This window comes from Sarcophilus harrisii, chromosome 6 (assembly GCF_902635505.1).
Source record: "Sarcophilus harrisii chromosome 6, mSarHar1.11, whole genome shotgun sequence".
Classification (NCBI taxonomy): Eukaryota; Metazoa; Chordata; class Mammalia; order Dasyuromorphia; family Dasyuridae; genus Sarcophilus; species Sarcophilus harrisii.
In genome coordinates this window covers 33,654,134-33,672,439 of record NC_045431.1, presented here as the reverse complement: position 1 = coordinate 33,672,439, position 18,306 = coordinate 33,654,134, and the positions used below count along the sequence as shown (strand labels likewise).

At 31.8% G+C, this 18,306-nt stretch overlaps 1 protein-coding gene across 1 annotated transcript in view; it reads left to right on the top strand.

The window, feature by feature from the left end:
• GABRA2 (gamma-aminobutyric acid type A receptor subunit alpha2) overlaps nucleotides 1-18,306 on the top strand; it is a 128,779-nt gene that overhangs the window by 96,405 nt on the left and 14,068 nt on the right. Inside the window, exons 8-9 of the mRNA XM_003773285.2 lie at nucleotides 784-936; nucleotides 16,509-16,711. Coding sequence (XP_003773333.1) covers nucleotides 784-936; nucleotides 16,509-16,711 — 356 coding nt within the window. The remainder of the gene's footprint in view (nucleotides 1-783; nucleotides 937-16,508; nucleotides 16,712-18,306) is intronic.

The window sequence follows — 18,306 nt, the reverse complement described above, 5'->3', positions numbered from 1 at the left end:
TTATCTTTGGACTTTTATTGTAGTGTGGAAAAGCTGCTGCTCTGGCTAAGAGGCACAATAATCTATGAGAAGACAGCTGTGAGGGTTAATTAGCTTACATCTGGCAATAATGAAAACCTAGGGAATAGAGAAGCCTGACATAAGGATCCCAACAGGACCGAATAAACTGAATTAGTTCTGACAGAACATTGGGAATCCCATATTTGATATTTGGGTTAAAAGTAAAAGAATTAGGTCAAAAATCAGCTGTGTTAACACCATGCTGTGACTGGAGGTCAGTGCTTAAGGTTCTAGATTCAAAAAACAGAGTTATGGGGCAGTTAGGTGGTGTAGTGGATAGAGCACTAGCCCTGAAGTTAGGAGGACCTGAGTTCAAAAATAAAAAACAAGAGTTAGGACTAATATTAGTCCAGTGCTTGTGGAGAAATCTGAGGAGCTAAATGAACCTCAGCATCAGAGAGAGGTACTTGACACACCTGCTTTCAAAAGTCATACCTCTGAAGGAAAACAATACAGACAATAAGGAATGTTTGTATGTCTTCTCAGAAATTCTTCATAAATTTTAAATTTGTCTCACTTGAAACAACTATTGGGTTACAAAGTGGTATATTCACATTTAAAATGTGCTACAGTTAGGGTTTATTTTTACATTGTAATTTCTCTTATACCTTCACATCTTTCCAAGTGTTCAACCTAAAAAATTTAGGTTGGTTTAGACAATATTGTTCTTTTCAATGATTTTTTTCCTTTTCTAATGAATTTTTCTTTTTTATTGTCATGTAGGTGAATACACAGTTATGACAGCCCATTTCCATTTGAAAAGAAAAATTGGCTATTTTGTCATTCAAACCTATCTCCCTTGCATCATGACAGTCATTCTCTCCCAAGTATCCTTCTGGCTGAATCGAGAATCGGTGCCTGCAAGAACTGTCTTTGGTGAGTTATCTCAGGGACATATTGAATTGTAGATGCATGCCAGTATACATGTATATTTTAGTACAATGTTACATCAAGTCATCAATAGACTCATTGCAAGGTGGACTGCAAGAGGGCAAATGTTTCTGTCCATAACAACTTTCAAAGATCATCTCTTAAGTGCAACAATCTGTATCCACACAGGGTATCCATTTGAAGACATGTCATTGGCATAGAAAACAATCTAATGGCACTGCAAATTATAGGAATGACAGTGCTGACATTCGTGTTTAGCACAGAGAAAGAAAATTCTACATTTATAATCTTAGAACCTTAGAGGCAAAAAGGATTTTGAACATTATGTAATATCATCCTTTCCATAAGAGCAAATTCCCCCCATAATATCACTGAGAATCCATCAATCCTGTTAGAAGTCAATATCTTGGTAACCGTCTAACAGTCTTATTGAAGCTTTTCAATGCTTCATTAAAAATGTCATACCCAGAACAGAATATCATGTTCCAGGTATAATCTGACAAGTTAAGGTGGGTGGGAAACATAACTATTACCTGTCATCATTTAGACATAATATTCCTACTGTTGTCACTTAATATGACATTAGTTTTTGAGATTACCATTTTATCTTTTATATATGTTGAAATTATGCAAAAGCCCAGGCCTCTGTCACATATAATTCCCATTCTTTATTGATGCATTTGAACCTGAGGATTACCATTTACATTTATTAAAGTTTATCATATTTGTTTGAGTACAACACTCCAGTTTCTGCAAATCTTTTTTTTTTTTTGGATGCTAATTCTATCACCTAAATTAAATTTTAACATTCCTTCCCAGTTTCATGTCATCCTCAAATTTCATAAGGATGATGTCTCAAACTTCCTTTATTAACTGAAAAGCATCACACAACCCTAGAGAAAATGACAATGGATTGGTTACATCTTTCACAGCACCCAAAACACTTATAAACTGCTAATAAACATTTGTTGAATTGACTACTGTAATCTTCACTGGCCTGGCACTCTTCCCTGGAAAGATAGAATCACACTTATAATCTATTTCATTTTTGTTGAAGTTACAGGACCTCTACTGTATTTAAAGATAGTTAAACTTCAGCTACCATGATGGTCATGTAGGATGAGGATTTGAGGAGATGATTTAGTAATTGTAAAAGGTAGCAAAGATTTGGAGTGCAAATTCATGTAGGATTTTAGAGTTCAAAGGAATCCAAGTAAAAAGGGAAAGAAAATTTTCTTTTTCTACAGAAGTACTATAGATTTTTTAAGTATACAGCACTTATTTTAGCTCATATCTATACAATATATTCTGATGTACACATTACTTAAAATTGGCCTTCATTGATTGTGTATATATATGTGCATACATATGCAAATGCATTTAAATATGTATTTTCAGAGGTGAAACTAGCTATCTGCATGGGTATTTAGTTAAGTCTATAGGCATTTATTAAAATAATTTTACAATTCTTTGGCCATAAACCAGATTACACTTCAAAATGATTGCATTATTTTACAATTCCACCAGTGGTATATAAATGTCCCATTTTCCCCTTCAATATTTATATTTTCCTCCTCGTATCACATTAGTCAATCTGAAAGCTATAGGATGATATCTCAAAAAATGTGTTGATTTCATTTCTCTAATTAATAGAGATTTAACAATTTTTTCATACAACTATGTATAGTTTTGATTAAATCAATAAAAATGATTCATATTCTGCTAAATTTAGCAAAGTTTTCTATATATATTTGTTATGAGACCTTTATCTAAGGAACTGTCAATATATCCAGCCCCCCCAAATTTTCTTCTTTCCTTCAAATCTTGGCCACATTGTTTTTATTTGAATAACCCTTTATAATTTAACGTAATAAAATTATCCATTTTATATCTCACAATATTCTCTAATCTGTAATTGATTCAGAAATTCTTCTATCTATAAGTTTGATAGGTAATATGTTCCATGTTCTTCTAATTTACTTATGATATCTTTCTTTAAAACAAAGGAATGTATCTATTTTGACTTTATCTTGATAAAAGGTATAAGATTTTGGTCTAAACCCAATCCTGTTTTCCAGTTTTCTCAACAATTTTTTTTTTTTTACCAAATAATGAATTCTCTTCCCCAAAAGTTAAACCTTTACAGTTGTCATGCACATAATCACATAATTACTATAATCGCTTGTTATTGTATGTTAAATATCTACCCTGTTCCAATGATCTAACTTCTTATTGCTCAGCCAGTGCCAGATAGTTTTGAGGATTACTGCATTATAATAAAGTTTAAGAGCTGGTACTGATGTTCTCATCAAGAGGCTGACCCAGTTGATCTCTAAAGCTTTTCCCATTCCAAACATTCTATTTTCCAAGACTCAATAGTTGATATTCCTTTTTATCTTTCATTCCTAAGGCATCTGTTCATTTTTACAAATAGGAGATAGAGTAGAATGGATTTTTAGATTAGTTCTAAAATTTTATTTTTTCTTTATCATTTTGTAGTCATATCTACAACATATAAATTAACACTGTTGCTGGTATCATTTGCTTTTTGACATTCTAAAGTATGGAAAGAAGGACATATTTCTTCTGAGATTTTGAATAAGCATTATTTCCAGTTTTCAGAAGACACAGAGAAGTCATTTACTAAATTGACTCAGTGATTGACCTGGAATTAGACTGCTCTGAAATCCTAGTTTTGTTTTCACAATTGTGTCAACCTTATCACCTCTTGATTACAGGGATTGTAAAAGATTCCATTAGTCTAAGATAACATCAGAGATCTGGATGGCCAATCAGAAAAGCAAAGTATGTGATAAATATCTAGCGATAATAATGATATTTGTCTTTAATAGTAGATGGAATTGTAAGTAAAATATGTAATTACCTTTAAGTGCTATATAAATGTAAATATTGTTTAGTTCAAAAGGAATAAAGAGAAAGGTTTCATAGTTACCCTTGAAATTTGAAACAACAACAACAACAACAACATAAATTTAGAGTTAAATGAAAAGTGTATAACTAATTTATTTAGTTTGAAAATAAGGTACTTTCAATCAATAATATTAAAGAGAAAGAGAGAGAGAGATATAGAGAGAGGGGCAGAAAATTTAAAAAAGGAGAGAGAGCATGCTTTTTACCTAGACTATGGAATCCACTGTAGTAGAAAAAAAAAAACACATTTTAGAATGCATCTAATTCTAGGTCTCAATATTTAAGGGCTCTATGGTAGTATAAAAATATAACTGCATTTCCCTAAGTCATTTTAATTTTTGCTTTTTTATAATATTTTGTTGCAAACTCAGTTGAGTTTATCATAAGATCTGGAACATAAAGGTACCATATGCTTAGATTGTTCAAAGGCCCCATATAGATTTATAGAAATATTATCCATATGTAAATCAACCAGTTAATTAGACAAATTAATAAACTAAGAACTGAATTTGAATTACTTCTAAGACTGATGGAAGTATAATTTATTTAGGGAAAAAAAAACAATGTTTTCATTAAATAAACACTGCCTACTTGCAAAATGTTGCTTTAAGTTCTTAGGAATACATTTCAGCATTTTTCCCTTGTTCAAGAATTGTCAGTTAATCTTTCTTGCCTCTAGAATAAAATATAAACATGTGAGTTTGACATTGATAGCTGCTTATGTTCCAATTCCATCATACCTTTTCAAATCACTGCCCTTTGTCCATTTTTACTTTGGAACCAAATAGGCATAGTCCTACTTTCTGTTTTCTGAATTTGATATTTCATCTCTCCCCTCACTCCCTTTCCCACAACCTTCCTTTTAGTCTGTCAATCTTCCCTGTCTTAGATGCACTGCCTTTTTACTGTAATGGGCTGAAGCTGAGCAGATGCACTGAGGTCGGAGCTCTTAAGGTTAATTACAAATTGGACAACACTCTATTAGCATATGCTTGGAGAAAGAATGGCCCTGCCCCACTATTCTGTGCAGGTTTGATCTGTTTGGCATATAGGGAGATTGAGGCAGGATTTAGGGGGTGGAGTGAGAAAGCCAGAGTCACTCCTGGAGGATTCCTGTTGCAATTCCTCTCACTTCTTATTGCCATTCTGTTCATGTCCAAAAAGAATAAAGATCAAGGACTTTTGCTGATCCTGACTCCGGCTGATTCTAAAGTATCCAGGGTGCTAACAGGGTCATCACATTTTACCTCTGCCTATTAGAATCTTTGATTTCTTTCAAAACTCAACTAAAGGCTCACACAATTTCTTGACACTTCTATTAGTTAAGGTTTTCTCTCTACTCAATTTATCTTGCATTCTCTTATTTGTGTGAATGTTACAGTAGAATATAACTTTCCAGTAGAATATAACTCCCTTGACAGCTAGTAGTGTTTTCAATTTGATTTGGTCTCCCCTCTACTAAATACTTTGCATAATAAACACTTCTAACTATAAGTATTAATTGTTTACTAAATACTTTTAGACCTGAGTTGTCTACTTTAAGGATTTATGAGTATAAAGCATTTTCTCTTCTCTAACACAAATCATCATCTCCACATGCCTAAGAATATTAAATATGTGAAATTTTCACAACTTAAAAAAAGTTATCACTTTTATTTTTTGTTTTATTATAACTTTTTATTTACAAAACATATGCAAGGGTAATTTTTCAACATTGACCCCTGCAAAACTTTCTGTTCCAAATTTTCCTCTTCTTCCTCCTACCCCCTCCCCTAGGTGGCATGTAGTCCAATACATGTTAAATATGCTAAATTATATGTTAAATCCAATATATGTATACATATTTATACCTTATCTTGCTGCACAAGAAAAATTGAATAAAAAAGGAAAAAGGAGTGTGGAAATGCTATTTTGTGATCCACACTCAGTACACAGGCCTCTCTCTGGGTAGACATGGCTCTCTTCATCACTGAACAATTGGAATGAGTTTGAATCATCTCTCTGTTGAAGAAAGACACGCCCATTAAAATTGATCATCACCATAGTCTTGTTGTTGCCGTGTAAAATGATCTCCTGGTTCTGCTCATTTCACTCAGCATCAACTCATGTCAGTCTCTCCAGACTTCTCTGAAATCATTCTGCTGATCATTTCTTACAGAACAATAATGTTCCATAAGATTCATAAACCATAATTTATTCATCCATTCTCCATCTGATGGGCATCCACTCAATTTCCAGTCTCTTGCCACTACCAAAAGGGTTGCCACAAACATTTTTTGCACATGTGGGCCCCTTTTCCTCCTTTAAGATCTCTTTGTGATATAATCCCAGGAATAACACTGCTGGGTCATAGGGTATGCACAGTTTGATATGTTATCACTTTTCAAGTAATCTGTTGATTAGTATTTCTGAACTGGGGCTTTCATTTGTTAACTGATTTGCTCAATATCAGTCTACCTCCTTCATAGATGTAGAATTAGAATCAGATTATATAGAACTTTTGAGTTATCCCTTTCCATCTATGGGGTATGAGATACTTGGAAGAAGCATCAGTGCATTTTCATTAATAAACATGTATTGGATACAAGATGCTGGTCTAAATATGAGCAAAAATAATTTCTAAAAATACTTTAATGTCATGTTCCTCTTCAATAATCTTCAGTGAATCCCTCTTGCTTCTTGGATGAAATGTAAGTCCTCAGGCAAGTTCTCTCACAGCAGGTCTAGAATTTTTCATCAGGCCATTTCAGCTCATAAGGATTTGTCAGATCTTTGACTCCTCTGTCAAATCTTTTAAGACTGCAGGGTCACCTTCATGCTAGAATTAGATATTGGAGTGGGACATACATGATGTAAATTTAAAGAACAATGAAGTATCTACTTATAGATGATTAATTCAAAGGTAGGGATATCAGTTGTTTCAAAATTGTTTTGGTTGAGTTCTAATCAATAAGGCTGATTTTTATTGTTTTAGGATACAATAGAAAAAATATTATTTTAATAAAAATATGACCATTTAAAATTCACTGAAATTAATCATTGTGGGTCATTCCCTAAACATAAACTGCTTTTTTTTAAATATTAAAGCATGAGAAAAAATTACCCAGGCATGGGTTCTGTCAATAAACCCTCCCCAACACCCCCCAAAAAATATTAAGACATGAGGTTATATGTATATAGCTGGTGTTTAAATCCTGAAGTTTGGCTTTAAAATACTTTAGGATTCAAACTTACAATGATAGGATAGAACATATGTTGAATATATTGATTTTAAGATTTCTTGATCGAGAGGCAGCAAATAGTTTGTAATTGATCCCTATATCATTAAGCATGTTTGAACTTTCCTCATTTGGAATTAATCTATGCAAGTTAAGAAATCAAGAAGAAAAGATTCATCACCTTCAAGTGATTTTTTTTTTAATCAGCTAGTGATGATTGATCAGTAAGATTAAAATTTTGTTTAACTTTCTAAATAACAAGGAAGTGGATGTTAACTGTTCTGAGATTTTTTTTTTTACCTCACTACACCCTTTGCTAAAGATTACATATTAAATTTTAATACTTAGGAAACATATGAAAACATGTTTATTCTTGTTAGTATTTCTGTATCTTAGCAAAGAATAAAGGCTTCTCTAATCTTATTTTCAAGTTTAACATTTATTTCAATGTTCCCTTTTTTGTGATTTTTCAAAATAATAATTAATAATGTATCATCTATAGAATACTATATTCCATCTTTTCCCTAATATATCTTGATAAAACACAGGTCAGAATAAAGAGATATTTGAATTATATACACTGTTAATTTTTGCTTTTGTTACATTTTTGTTATTTTATGTAAGAATTGCAACATTGCTAATAAAGACTCAACTGATATGGAAATTGCTTTTAATGAATTGATCAGAATGGGTTGTAATTAACATATTAATTATCTGTTTGGAAATAGTTTTTAAAGTACATTCAAATATTTGACATTAGCCCTTTCTTCACAATTCATATAAAAGAAAAAAAAACACAATCAATCCAGTGCTTAACTAATTATCATAGATTGTAGATTAATGGATGTAAATTGATTATTTTATAACCTTATATAATGCAATCCAAATGTTCCCTTAGTATTCATAGATTTGTTTTTGCACTCTTGCAAAATTAAGCTCTAATATGCCATAGAAAATTAATAAGAAAAGCAGTGTGATATTTTTGCGACTGCAGTATTTTTTTGATTTTTACTTGTAGCAGTAGCCAGTAGGTGGTATCATTGCAATGTTCTCTTTAGTATTTTGTTATATTCTCCGACCTGTCTAGTTTTCTTTGTTCCTCCACATTCTAGATCCTTCCAATACGGAGATGAGAAAAAAAGATAGAAGACTATATTGACATGTGACATTATTATTAATGTTAATATATTTTCATCTAAGAAACATAATATTTTAGGTTTTGATGTGTAGGGGAACCTTCAAGATTATCTAGACCAGTGTTGTCAAACATAAATAGAAATGAAGGCACTAAATTGTACCTGAGGGTTCTGGAGGGTACCTATTTAGAAAACCACATTTTAACATTATCTATGTTTTATTTTATTTTTATTTATTTTGTTAAATTTTTCCTAATTACATGTTAATCTCTTTCAGCTACACAAAGAAATCTTATGGAATACATGCTGCCAATAGTCATGCTTTTTTACATCTCTAATTGAGACTACCTGTCCTTAGTTTATGTATTAGGAAACTGAAAGGCAGAAGGAATCAGTAACGTACTTGCCTAAGGTCATATAGCTAGAAAGTGGTAAAACTAGTAGTTGAATCCAGCATCTCTGACTCCAAATCCAGTACCTATGTTCTTTATATTATTAGATTCTTTTTGAGCACCATAATAATTAGTCAAATATATTTATTAATTGCCTATTATGGACCATTGTGCTTAGTGTTTGAAATTCAAAGTAAAAATGAATCCCTGCTCATAAGGAGTTCATTTTGTAAGTTAAAATATAAACTAGTTCACTTGTTTGACATTTGCATCCTAAAATGAGATGCATAAGTATAACAAAGAAACAATTCAGGCATCATTTAACTACTTTCTTTTCCTTTCTTTTTCATTTCTTTCTTTCTCCCTTTCTTTCCTTCCTTCCCTCCCTCCCTGTCTCTTCTCCCTTCCTCCCTCTCTCTTCTTTCTTCCTCCCTATCTCCCTTCTTTCCTTCCTTCCTTCCTTCCTTCCTTCCTTCCTTCCTTCCTTCCTTCCTTCCTTCCTTCCTTCCTTCCTCTTCAAATGTTAAAAATGATTGTTGTCATTATTATTCCATTTGATGGTTTGCCCCAGTGAATTTGGTTTTTACCCAAAGAGCATAATTTTACTAAATAGTTAAAGCAAAATCAATCCAGATCAAAAGCAAATTCAATTATTAGTTAAGATTTTCTTGATCTTTTCTCTGTAGAGAATAAGTTAAATACTACTTTCAGTCCTATGTGATCTTCTTTCATTTAAATGTGATTGTATATGATTTAGGTCCTCAAAATTTCTCCCAATTTCAAATTATTTCAAGGGTAGAGGGGCTCAGTTGCTTCAATTGCATTTTATTTAGTGGAAATATAGCATGGAAAAGGACCTCTCAACATTAGAAAAAAAAATGAGAAATTGCTGTATAAGAAAATGGATTCCTTAAGATTATTAAGGAATTTCCCAATAACCCTTTCAATACTCTTCCCATTCTGTTTTTTTCTGCTTCTTTTCTTTTTGACCTTTTCTCCCTTCTTTCAATACCTATAAATTTTTGGGAAATGTGAAGGACCTTTCATCCATGAGAATAGGTGATATAAGATCCAGAATTTTGTTTATTTGTTTTTCCTCTCTCAAATTTTGATCAGTTCTAGGAATTTGGATGAATTATATGTGAAGTCCTGATGGCGACTAGGTGGCACAATGGATAGTGTGTATGACTTATTTAAATTTGAATTTGAATTCAAATCCAGTCTCAGACACTTAATGGCTTTGTGTGACTGTGTGTGACTCTGGTAGGTATGACTTTACTCAATTTTCCCCGGTTTCCTCATCTCCAAAATGAATTGGAAAAGAAAATGGAATTTTGATATCTTTGCCAAGAAATTCCTGAAAGTGATCAGATACTACAGAAACATAGACTGAACAACAACAATGACAAAAATGTATAGAACTTCTGAACTATCTTTATATATTAAACCAATTTGGCCATCACCCCATTCTCAGGGGGAAAAAGGGTTAGAGCCCACATCTATATAGATTAGGATTTGGAGGTTTTGGTTTAGGAATGAGTGTGTGTGTATGTGTGTGTGTGTGTTAACATTCACATTTACTATTTATTTTAGCATTCCTTATTTTAAAATTTTAATTTATAAATTATTTTCTCCCTCAGTTCCATATCATATCCACTGAGAAGACAAGCAATGTGATAACAATTATCCATGTAAAATCATAAAAACATTTCCATATTAGTCATATTTCAAAAAAGCAAGAAAAATAAAGTGAGAAAATTATACTTAAATTTGTACTCAGAGACATCAGTTCTCTCTCTGGATGTGGATAATGTTTTTTAAAGTCTTTTTGGAATTATATTGGATCATTGTGTTGATCAGAGTAGCCACATCTTTCACAGTTGGATCATCATTGCACCAATGCTTTTACTGTGAAAAATGATATGACTCATCTCACTTTACTTTGCTCCAATGCATATAGTTCTTGACATATTTTTTTTTTCCTGAAACCACATCTTTTTGTCATTTCCTATAGTACAACACTACTTCCTCATAATCATATGCCACAATTTGTTCAGTCTTTTCCCAACTGGAGAAATCAACTTGATTTCTAATTTTTTGTCACCACAAAAAAAATACCTGATAAAAACATTTTTGCACATAAAGGCTCTTTTCCTTTTTCTTTGATTTCTTTTAGATATGGACCTAGTAATGATATTGCTAGATCAAAGATATATAGAGTTGTATAGTGCCCTGGAAAGGGTTCCAAATTATTTTCCAAAATTCTCCAGAATTATTCTCTACCAACAATTCATTTGTTGACCCTTATCCCCTCCAATATTTGTTAATTTTGATAAGTTTGATGTGATACTTCAAAGTTTTCTTATTTTCCCTTTCTCTAATTAATATTTTTTCATATACATCAGATAGCTTTGATCTATTTTGAAAATGTCTCTCTGTGACCTTTGACCATTTTATTATTGGGGAATGGCTTTTTTAAAAATAAATTTGACTTAAGTTCTAGTCAGTATACATTTGAGAAATAATTCTTGAGAAATTGAGAAATTCTCTTATCAGAGAAACCTGTTATAATGTTTTGCATTACTTCAAAGTACCCTAATGTGGTTTCCCAATTAAACCTTTTAATTAGGTTTATTTTGGCTTGAATTTTATATAAAATCATGCTTATTACCCCTGCCTTTTTTACTTCAGCTAAAGTATAGTAGATTTTCATCCAGCTATTTATTTTAATGATATGTGTCTTTCTATTTCATATGCGTTTCTTATAAACAGAATAATGGATTTTGGTTTCTAATCTGTTCTATCTGCTTTTGTTTTATGAGTGAGCTCATTCCATCCACAATCACTGTTGAAATTTCTGACTCCATATATTTTTCTCTCTTGCCTCACTCCCTCTCTATTTCTCTGTGTCTTTGTCTCGCTGTCTCTCTCTCTCTCTCTCTCTCTCTCTCTCTCTGGATGTGTATCTGTATACACACACAAATATATGCACATGTTTATTATAGATATTATACTATAATATATTATAACATATATGCTCCCAAGGTTGTGTGATCCTGAGATAGGTAATGTCACTGCTCTCCTGTCTGTGCTCTGTGCTGATGATATATACTCTTAGGATATCTATTAGACTGTACATTTCTTGATCATTTTATTTATTTTTATGTTCCCCACAGTGCCTAGCAAACTATTTTGTACATATTAGATGTTAATTATTAAAAAGAAGGAATAGTTGGCTCAAAATTATATATGACACTCTAGGAAGAAACAAAAAAAAAGTTGATTTTCTACTGTGGTATTTTGCCATAATGATATACCACGATGAAGCCTGCCCTGCTCACCACTCCTCCTAGCCACCTGAAACTAATCTCTATCTCTTCAATTTTTTTTATTCCAATTTTCTTTCCAATGCAATTATTTTTCTCATGTTCATAGGTATCTGTTTGTTTGTGTGTATGTCTATATTTTCTCCATTTTCCTCCAAACCCAATGATTATAAACTCTCTAAATTTGGTCTATCTTTTTACCTTGCAAAGTAACCTCCTTTTACATTGAAAGTGCTGACGAGGACAGGGCAAAGATGGCAGGGAAAAAGTAGGGATTTGTCTAAGTTCTTTTCAAAACTTCAAAAACTTTGCCAAACAAATTTTGTAGCAGCACAAAAGAACATGTGAGAGAATTTTCTAGATCAAGACAACTTAGAAGTAGGCTAGGACTCAGATCAGAAGGATGAAAAAATATTGGATTTGAAAAAATGTTAATGGGATTGTGCCATGGAAGATCTCAGCAACTGATTTCTAAAATACCTTTATTTGGGTTTATTTGGACCCTAGATATACATATATTATGTTTGGAAGTCTGTGCACAAAGGGCAAATGGCAAAACATACTTGTGTTTTAAAGACACTATAAAACACAAACAAAAGCACCTCATTGTAGACATGATTAATACTGTCCATGACTTACCATCATGTTAATGGTCCCTTTAATACAAAAGTAGGTGATACCAAGCAAGGGCTCCATGTTGAGGGATTCTTTCTAAGTTTGGGCAAGCTCTAACATTATGTCATATTGTGCTGTGACCTTAATAGGGCTACAGAAGACTTAGTGAGGAAAAAAAAATCAAGTTGATATTTCTGACATGCACTTTAAATCGCAGTCACAGCAATATTCTTTCAACAATCACATTAATTATTAAAATGTTTGCAAAATTTGGAATTTAGAATGTACAAAATCTGTTTGAGCTATCACTGTGTGGTTAAAAAGGCTAACAAAAAAGAAGTAGGCGGGGAAAATGAGCAAATGGCAGATCAAGATCCTGACTACATAAAAATGTTATGGTGACAAAGATCAAAATAGAAACTTAAATGAAGATAACAAAGTTGAAACTGCTACATTCAAAGACTCAGAGAATAACATAAATTGGTCCCAGGCCTTGACAGAGCTCAGCAAAGTATTTTAAAAATCAAATAACAGAGGTGGAGGAAAACAATGAGAGAAATGAGAGTGATGTTAGAAAATTATGAAAAAGAGGCAAGAGTTTGGTAAAGGAGACCTAAAACTACTGAAGTAAATGATCCCTTAAAAATAGAATAAGTCAAATGGTAAAAAACAACACACTAAAATCAAAAGAGAAAAATGAATTAAAAAAGTAACCATGGCCAAATGGAAAATGTCACTGAAGAAAATTCTTCTTTTAAATTAGAATTGGGTGCATGAAAATGAATGATGTTATGTGATAGCAAGAGGCAATAAAATAATATAAGAAGAATAAACAAATAGAAGAAAATGTGAAATATTTCATCAGAAATATAACTGACCTGAAAAATATATCAAAGAAATATAATTTGAGAATTATTTAACTACCTAAAAACCATGATCAAAAAAGAGCCTAGGCATCACCTTTCAAGAAAATATCAAGGGAAATTTCTCTAATATTTTATTACCTGAGGGTAAAACAAGAGTTGAAATAATTCACCAATCATCTCATGAAAGAGATACTAAAATGAGAGCTCTTAAAAGTATTACAGCCAAATATTAGAGACTGTCAAAAAGTAATACTTCAAATATCATGGAAGCACAGTCATGATAACATAAGATTTGGCAGTTTCTACATTAAAAGATGAGAGAATTTGAACTATATATTTTGGAGAGAATATAATCAAGCATTACAACAAATACCCAGAAAAACTGATTATAATATCTTTCAGAGGGGAAATGGATATTTATTGAAATAAAGGATTTTGATTTATTTCTGATGAAAAAAACCAGAGTTGAATAGAAAATTTGACTTTCAAATAAAAGATTGGAAGAATCATCAAAAAAGATAAACAGGAAAGAGAAATCATTTTATAAGGTTAAATTGTTTATATTCCTACATAAGATAATATTTGTAACTTCTAAAAACTTTCTCGTTATTAAAGCAGTCAGAAGAGGTATACATAGATGGATGTCACTCATGTAAGTTGAATATCATGGGATGATTAGTTTAAAATATTAAGGGTTAGAAAAATGAATGTAGAAAAAAATGGGAGATGTAAGGGTGGAAGAAGAATGGAGTATATAATCTGACATAAAACAGACATAAAAGAGCTTTTACAGTGAAGAGCAAGATGGAGATGTGGGGAGAAGTGCATGAGTCTTTTTTTTTTTACTGGAATTGACTGAAAGACAGAATAACATACACACTTACTTCATTATAGAAAACTATCTTAACCCTACAAAGAAGTAGGAGAGGAAGATGATAGGAGGAGAGGCACTGATAAAAAGGAGAGGATGGGGGTGAGAAAGTCAGAAAAAAATTCAGAAGCAAAATACTTTTTATAATGGACGAAGTTAAAGGAAAAACAAAGTAGAATTAAAAGAGGAAAACACAGTAGAGGGAAATGCAAAGTAATCATAAGTGTAAAAAAATTATGGCAACTTTCTCTGACAAAGACCTTATTTTCAAAAATATGTCAAAAGCTGAGTGAAATTTCTGGAAATATTAGCCATTCCTCAATAGATAAATTATTAAAGGATATAAAGTTTTTAGATAAAGCAATCAAAGCTATTGATTAGAGAAATGCAAATCAAAATAATTTTGAATTACCAGCCCACACCTATCATATTGACTAATAAGTCAGAATAATACAATGAAAAATGTTGAAGGAAATGTTGGAAAACTGAGACACTAATGGATTGCCAGTGGAGTTGTTAATCAATCCAACCATTCCAGAGAGCAATTTGGAACTATTTCCAAAAGTTTATAAAACCATGCATATCTTTTGACCAAGATCACCACTACTAGGTCTGTACCTCCAAAAATACTTTTTTAAAAGGAAAACAATCTAAATTTGCAAAAGCAGTTTAGCAACTCTTTTAGTGGTAGCAAAGAAATTGAAATTGAAGGAATGTCCATCAATTGAGGAATGATTAAACAAGTTGTTATATACAATTGTGATGGAATATTATTTTGCTATAAGAAATTACAAGCAAGATAGTCCCAGAAAATCTTGGAAAGACTAATGCAAAGTAAAATAAGCAGAATCAGGAAAACATTGTATATTGTATCAATAATACTGTATGATGATCAGTGAATGACTTAACTCAGCAATACAATGATCCAAGAAAATTCTGAAGGACTTGTGATGAAAAAATGCTATTCATTCCCAGAGAAAGAAGTGATGGGGTCTAAATTCAGATCATGGAATTCTATTTCTTTACTTTATTTTTCTTGAGTGTTTTTTTTAATCTGTGTTTTCTTTCACAATATGACTAACATTAAAATGTTATGCATGACTGCACATTTAAAATGTATATGAAAATGCATATCATTTCAATGGTACAGGACTAAAGGAGGGATGGAGAATATTAGGAACTCAATTTTTAAAGCGTATTAAAGTCATTTTTACATTTAATTTTGCAAACAAAATTTAATTATTTTTAAAAGTGTTAAATAAATGTGAATTCCAGAATTGAAAATGGTATTTATTATAAACTAAAGTTTCATATTTGTTTTGGTTTTGTTAATTGCACATCTAGTCCATGACAACCCATATAGAGAAGTATTGTTCCACTACCATGTTGCTTCATCTATAAGACCAATATGAAAAAAAAAAACTCCCAAAGGAAACATGATTTTAAAAATGAGCAAGATTATTAAATTATATTTTATTGAAATCTGGGAATTTATTTTTTTCTGAGTAGGCTTTGTTTTCTTCTTCTTTTAAGACCCACTATTTTTTTTAAAAAGTATTCTTTCTTTTTCCAATTTATTCTATTTATACTTCCAAAAATGCAACCCAGAAATCCTCTATGATTTCCTTTATGATTTCTAGCTGTGCCATGTGCTCAAATTTGCTTAATATATTTATAGCATTTCTATAATGAACAATATTGTGGAGACTTGGACTTTCTTATTTCCTGGCATAGTCTTTGATTAATAAGTCAGTGGGAAGTATCTCAGGGCATTTCTCATTAAAAATAATGTCAAGAGGGCAATTGAAATGCTTGGTCTTCAGGCAAGAAAATCAAATCCATTCTCACATGTTTGTTTAAGTTTATAGCTAGACTACACTCAGAAAAGAAGTAGGTCTTTATATGGTGGACATGATGTATTCCATTTTCATTCATTTTTTTTTCTTTCTTTATATTTGCAAATCTTAGTACCTTAGCATTGATTGCTAGGGTAATTAATAAATGCCAGGTGATGATTTCCAGTGTTTTAGAACAGATGTGTATTCAATATACATACTTAATGTCCATGATAACTAAGGATAACTGTTTTATAAGGTGCCCAAATATTAAAGGGAACAAAAGAAGTTTCATTTTAAAATAGGATCAAAAAATCTAAAGAAATCTGATGCTAATATTGTGATTTCTCCCCATTTTCCTCCTTAGGAGTGACAACTGTCCTGACCATGACAACGCTGAGCATAAGCGCTCGAAACTCTCTCCCCAAAGTAGCTTATGCAACAGCTATGGACTGGTTCATTGCTGTTTGCTATGCATTTGTTTTTTCGGCCTTGATTGAATTTGCTACCGTCAATTACTTCACAAAAAGAGGTTGGGCATGGGATGGAAAGAGTGTAGTCAATGACAAGGTAAGTGACAGTTACCTTTAAATTAATAATTTGCCATAGCAACCCCAAATTTGCCCAAATAAAGCCAGCTATAAATTTAGGAAAGGCGCGTTTCATAGTGGATAGAGGTCTGGCTTTATAGTCAAAAGCAACTTAGGAAAATTTTTCCCTTGACACACTAAATGTGGGTCCCTGGACAATGCACTCACATTATAGTTCCACAGAGTTTCCTCTGAAATGATAACTCAGAGGAGCTGCTGATCTTCAAGGATTGAAAGAATTTCTATACAGGAGTACACCTGAACCAATGTAAAATCACAGGTTTGTGGAAATATGCATCTGTATACACAAAAACTGTTATGTCAATGCATATATTTATGTGTGTATACACATATACATATCTACAAATGTATGTGTATATATATGTACACATATATATGTGTACATATAATGTATAAATTATATGCATACAAGGATATAGCAGAAACAAAAATAACAAAAATTATTCATTTTTGTTTCATTTAAAGCATTTTTTCTAAGCCCTAGAGAAAAAGAGAGCGAGAGAGAGAGAAAATTTATGAGAGAGAGAAAGAGAGAGAATTTAAGAGTGAGAGAGAAAAGAGAGAGATTTTAAATGAATCAGAAAATAAAATAATATTATTGTAGTTTAAAGTCTTAGAGTATTAGGCCTTAACATTATAAACAATGTCTACAAAATGTTGAGTATAGTGTTTGGCACATGGACAGCGCTACATAAATGTTAGTTATTATTGTTAATGAAAAAACCTTAAATGTTAATTCCTTTAGTCCAATGAATTAAAGAAAAACTACTCTTAGTGACTGAGTAGTCAATGAATATTTACTTTTAATTTTTTTTAAATAATAAAGTTACCTAGGTGCACAGGATAATGAAGTATGGTCACATTTGTGTTTGAGAATAAATGCTAGTGTTCTAAATGAAATATAATTTGTTGGTTATGTGAGAAGGATGAGGAAGATCAGAAGGAAATCGCTTTTATTATGTGATAGAATGCCAGGCAGGACAAGTTTTGTCTATTCTCCTGTATCTTTGTTGTTCAGTCATATCACTCATGTCTGACTCTTTGTGATCCCATTTGAAGTTTTCTTGGCAAAGACACTAGAACTTTTTGCCATTTCCTTCTCCAGCTCATTCTGCAGATGAGGAAACTGAGACAAACAGGGTTAAGTCATTTGCCCAGAGTCACACAGTGCATGCCCCAGTACAGATTGGAACTCAGGTCATTCTGACTTCAGATCTGGCACTCTATTTATTGAGCCATTATCTTTATCTTATTGCCAATTATTCCCTTAACCCATACGGTACTCTGTCAGAAGAATTCCCTCTGTCTTTTTTTGTTTGTTTGTTTGCTTTTCTAAGTTGAAAAAATCTACAAGCATATTGTTTGATCTTTGATGCCTTTGTAGAACAGATGAAGACAAACAGAATCTTGAACTAGTTAAATATATTATGTAATAATGATGTTTTTATAATCATATTAAATTTTATAAATAGTAGTCAAAATCATATTTTTATGTCCAGGAGACACAGTAGGCATGATGAGATTTATGTAGCCAAAGGTGCAAAAATGTTATTA